This window comes from Triticum aestivum, chromosome 5B (assembly GCF_018294505.1).
Source record: "Triticum aestivum cultivar Chinese Spring chromosome 5B, IWGSC CS RefSeq v2.1, whole genome shotgun sequence".
Taxonomy (NCBI): domain Eukaryota; kingdom Viridiplantae; phylum Streptophyta; class Magnoliopsida; order Poales; family Poaceae; genus Triticum; species Triticum aestivum.
In genome coordinates, this window is record NC_057807.1 from 295,158,644 (window position 1) to 295,163,219 (window position 4,576).

The window sequence follows — 4,576 nt, forward strand, 5'->3', positions numbered from 1 at the left end:
GAGCAAATAACTAATTTTCTTTCAGTCTAAGCACCCTCTAAAAATATTCTTCATAGTTTTCTATTTTGCTCTACATCAGAACATTTCCTCCCGTAGTGCTCGACCCCCGTCTCATTATTAGTCATGGCACATGAACACAGACATTCCATCAGTTTTAATGCCAACGCAGTATGCAGCACACAATCAAGGCACCATCATCAGAGAGAACAAGTGATCAAGGTTTATCCACATTTATTTAGATAAAATGAGAAGCCAGCAACATTAATCAATGCAGATGTAGATAGAGCTCATGGGAAGTGGGGAATTGCATTCATGGCGCCGTCGTAGAGAGGGAGCAAGCCGGAGATGGAGCAAACTTGCCCTGCCGCCTACCTTGTCCCTCCTCCATGAGAATGCTACTCCAAGAGCCATCAATGGCTAATTCCCTACCTCCCCCCCCCTACAGGAACCGTCTTTTCCAGCCGCATTGCAAAATGACACCTTGTTTACTTCTCCCCCCTGGCCGGCTTCTCATTACGGCCTTCCCTGATCGCCGGCTGTTGTTCTACGGCGAGCTATAGGTAGTAGCTAGTCCGGCGCCGTGGCGCGGAGTTGGCATCTAACGCCAGGCGTCGCGGCTCTCCTCGTCCGGCGGAAGCATCAACGCCGTGGCGGTGGCGCGCTTGAGCGGCCGGCCGGGGGGCTCTGGGGAGGAGGACACGGAGACTGACCCCGGCCACGCAGCGGCGGCGCCGGACCGTGAGTCCGCGCTGCTGGACGAGCTCTCGCAGCTGAAGTATGCCGCCGCGCCGATCACGCCGATCGGGCTCAGCGGCGGCGAGTGCAGCCCCGCTGCCGCGCGCTTGCGCTTATTGTCGCCGCCGAAGCCCATGAAGCCCGCCGCCGCCTCCCCGGAGAGGATCTTGACGCACTCCGCCACCTCATCCTGCATTGGTAAGCCCATCAGTTGAGCACAAACAGTGGCACTGGCACGAGTGTGCACGAAGACAGCTGGTAATAATGTGGCAACCGCTAACGACAAGTTTATGGTGCTGACCTCGGGGGCGTTGATGAGCGCCAAGAGCTCTGCGTCGCCGTCGCCACTGCCGTAGCCGGCCGTCGCGAGCAATGCCGCCGCAGCCCACGCCGACGGGCGGTACCGTGGCCAGCTCCAATCTGCCACGCGCGCAAAGTGAGAACGCGCTTGACGTAAAGATCGAGTCTTTTATTCTTGAGACAGCAATGCATGGACGGGGAAGAGCCATGAACCCACCTGGCATTACCGCGAGCAGGACGCTCTCGCACTGGCGCAGGCGCGCGGCGGCTAGGACGGGGTGGAGGAAGGAGAAGGGCGTGACGGGGTGCATCCGCCAAGCGAGCGCTGAGAGCACGAGGAGCTCCATCCGGCGCACCGTCTTGGCATCGAACACGTCGGCGTCGCCGGCGCTCTCGGCGGCGCAGAGCTGGAGGTCGAGGAGCACGGGCACCCGCGTCTCCTCCACCTTGGCGGCGAGCGCCACGCAGGCCACGGCGGCGAGCCGCGCCATCCACGGCTGGTCCCCGAGCCGCAGCACACCGCCGCTGAGGAAGCAACGGTCGAGGTACGCGGCGGCGAGCGCGGCCGTGAGGGCGGAGAAGCCCAGCCTGGCCGCCGCGCGCGTCGCCCACCCCACCGCTGCCTGCCTCCTCGCGTCGCCGCCGTACCCGTCGCCTCCCTCCTGCAGCAGCACCTCCTCCTTGCCCCTGAACACCTCGAACAGCGCCGGCAGGTCGTCGTCAAGAGCCACCGGTGGCTGCTGCTCCGGCCACTGCTCCTCGGCCGGCTCCTGGAACAGGTCGTGGTGCTCCTCTGGGCAGTACAGCGAGTCAACAAAGAGCGCGGCAAAGGCCATGGCTACAACGTGCTCTCGTGGGTACAGATTCAGTGACGTAACGGGGGATAAGTGGTGCTTGGTCCTGCTCAGGGCGCGGCGGGAACGGAAGAGGAGAGCGGCTCCCCTTCCATGGCGAGGCGAGGCGAGGTAGCCGGTTGGCTTTAACTGCGGCTACGGCTGGTTGGCTGCTTTAGCTGGCCTCGAGCAGTGGGAGGCGTGGTGGGGGGCAGTGATGAGCGCAGCACACAGCACAAATGGGATAGGAGGGAAAGGGCGGGGAGGTTTTATTGGGGTTCGGGAGGAAGACGAAGAGAGAGAGAGGGAGAGGGAGAAGGGGAGCGCCACCCGCCACGCGACGCAACGCAACGGCAGGGCAGCAGCTTCTTTATTGCGGGGGTATTGTGCGTGCTGGTGCTGCGGCCTGCGGGCAGGCGGGCACAGGGAGACAGAGAGAGATTGGGGGAGGGGAGGAGAGGTGAGTTGTTGTTTGCTTTTGGTTTTTGCGGGGGGTTTTCGCGGCTTCCCTCGCCCGGGCGTTCAACTTTCGGGGGTTCCCCAGGAAGGACACGAGAGCCGCTGCTGGCGAGCAGTGCTGTCTTTTCTTGCTCTGCTCGCTTGTGATGGATGGACCTTGCCTCCTCGCTGGGACGCTTGCCGCCGAGCCGGCTTTCCCTGCTGCCAAAATCATATTTCCACAAATGCCGTGGCATATTCTCTGTGAAAGGGGATTTTTCAAAGATTTTTTTAATCAAAAAATACGTAGGTTTTCAAATTGTCTTCGGCATGACATGCTCTCCAAAGATATACCCTCATTTCCCGCCAAAACAAAAAGATATACACCCTCACTCACTGTGTTTGAGTCGTATACTTACTTTGATCTTTGGTCTTTTTGCAAAATAGCCCTTCCCATTTACCCGCCATTTCTCTTCGTTTCTTTCACCGGAGAGCACCAGCGCACCTCCAAGGAGTCCACCACAAATTTCTCGCTTTTTCGCCCTCCTCCTGATCCTACCCGCGACCAAATCTCGTCAAAGAACACCATCACACACACGGCTGCATGGCGAGAGCACTAGAGGTATCGGCGGGGATAGGCATATCCAACCTCGTTAAGTCTTGTTTAGCGCCTCCAAGCTAGTTTAAGTTACCACCTTTAGCTAGTTTGAAACTTCCAAGCCGAAATGGCAGGAGACTCTGGTTTTGCTAATTCGTGTGCAGTCACACATCTCTAGGTTCAACCTATGTAGGCCCTCTCGCATATCCCACCATTCAAAGCCAATGGTTCAAGCATTGTGATGAGTTTAAAAGAGCATTCTAACCAAATCCTCAAGTCTATCCTTTGAAATCTTCTTTACTTGAGATCCGCTACCGTTTTTCAAATACTCCAACCTTTCAATCTTATGGATCCATTATGAGAGTTTGAGTGTGAAGGGGACTACCTTTTGAAGTGCAAACAAAGATTCATCATCAAGCAACCAACTTGTTAATACCTTTTGAGGGTGCGTCCTAGGTGTGCTTGGGATCCTACAGGGTGTGAAGGACCAAAAAGTATGTAAAAGCAAGAAGATATTGATGGGTGTGTTTAAAACTCATATATTCATAAGTTTAAACCTGATATTCTTATATATTTTCTCAGTATATAACTAAATGTTGTCCACTTAACACTTTCAATTGTAAAGCCGTGCGGATCTGCTTGTTTTGTTAAGTTGTTGCATATATGAACATAAGGGGGAGGCTTATTCAAGATCTACATCATGAGAGGATCATTGTGATATAAAGATGGTCGCTAGGAGGCCTAGCCGAGCACTCGTACAAGCGTGCTTGTATCAAGCGGGGTTGCGCCTGCCAAGGTGCTTTCGTGAAGCCCCCCCCCCCTCCATCTGTGCATCTGCGCTCCCAAAACCCTAATCAGGAGGGACTGCAACTATTTAGAGAAGTTAGAGGACTCCAGGTCATCTCTCTCCCTCCTATCTACCTATCTATCTATATGTTTCTCTCTCTGTGTGCCGATTGACACAACCCTCAACTTTTCGCTTCACCAAACCCTCACCAGTCGTCGTCTTCGTAGTCTCCACCACCACCATAATAACTCGACAATAGCTTTAGTCTTGTACTTTGAGATTTCTTGGCGATTGGTGAGATTGTTAGACAATTTAATCATTAACCTTAAAGAAACATTTTGCAATGTCTCTGGTTGGCGATTCAATCGTGATGTGTGTGTTGGCCCCACGGGCTAAGGGTGGACGTTATATTACCTATTTCATATTTTTCTCTTCTTGCCCGTAGGACTGGATGCACCCGATTCACCGAAGGTCGGCAAAGGGCAAAGAGGTGTGGAGGACTACACCAAACAACGGTGAGAACAAGGAATAGTAAGGTAGTTTGATCCAAATCTTTTGGGACTAATGATGCAGTCACGAAAAGCCAAGGTATTGGTCTGGTTTCTCCTCAATAACCATGGAGGCCCGCGAGATGGAATAAGGCCAATGTCGGACAATGTATCCTCAATTCGACGACAGTCAGTCATTGTGTCTTAGTGACATATGTCCCACTTATCAAATGTAAAGCGCCTATGTTCATCGTACCTATGTTTAATTACTAACCTTATGATCCTACTAACGCATACGAGGTTGCAGGTGAAACTCTTTGCCGAGAAGTATCTCATATTACTGCTTACAAATATTCCCTTTTGGTAGTTTTTTGTGTTGCTAACACTTGCAACACCT

The 4,576-nt window shown here is 53.7% G+C and overlaps 1 protein-coding gene across 1 annotated transcript; it reads right to left on the reverse strand.

Moving 5' to 3' along the window:
* Window positions 1-211: 211 nt before the first annotated feature.
* On the reverse strand, window positions 212-2,230 carry LOC123111479 (cyclin-D3-2). Its single transcript, XM_044532279.1, has 3 exons — window positions 1,253-2,230; window positions 1,037-1,155; window positions 212-925 (listed from the first exon to the last, which is right to left on the reverse strand). Exons 1-3 carry the CDS (start codon window positions 1,869-1,871, stop codon window positions 599-601), a joined length of 1,065 nt encoding a protein of 354 aa, XP_044388214.1. The 5' UTR covers window positions 1,872-2,230; the 3' UTR covers window positions 212-598.
* Between the last annotated feature and the right edge of the window lie 2,346 nt (window positions 2,231-4,576).

Excerpts from the sequence above, each read along its gene's own strand:
- LOC123111479 (XM_044532279.1), bottom strand. The coding sequence starts at position 1,871 with ATGGCCTTTGCCGCGCTCTTTGTTGACTCGCTGTACTGCCCAGAGGAG. Across the intron at positions 1,156-1,252 it reads CCTGCTCGCGGTAATGCCAG|ATTGGAGCTGGCCACGGTAC; the intron begins GTGGGTTCATGG and ends CGCGCGTGGCAG. Across the intron at positions 926-1,036 it reads CGCTCATCAACGCCCCCGAG|GATGAGGTGGCGGAGTGCGT; the intron begins GTCAGCACCATA and ends TTACCAATGCAG.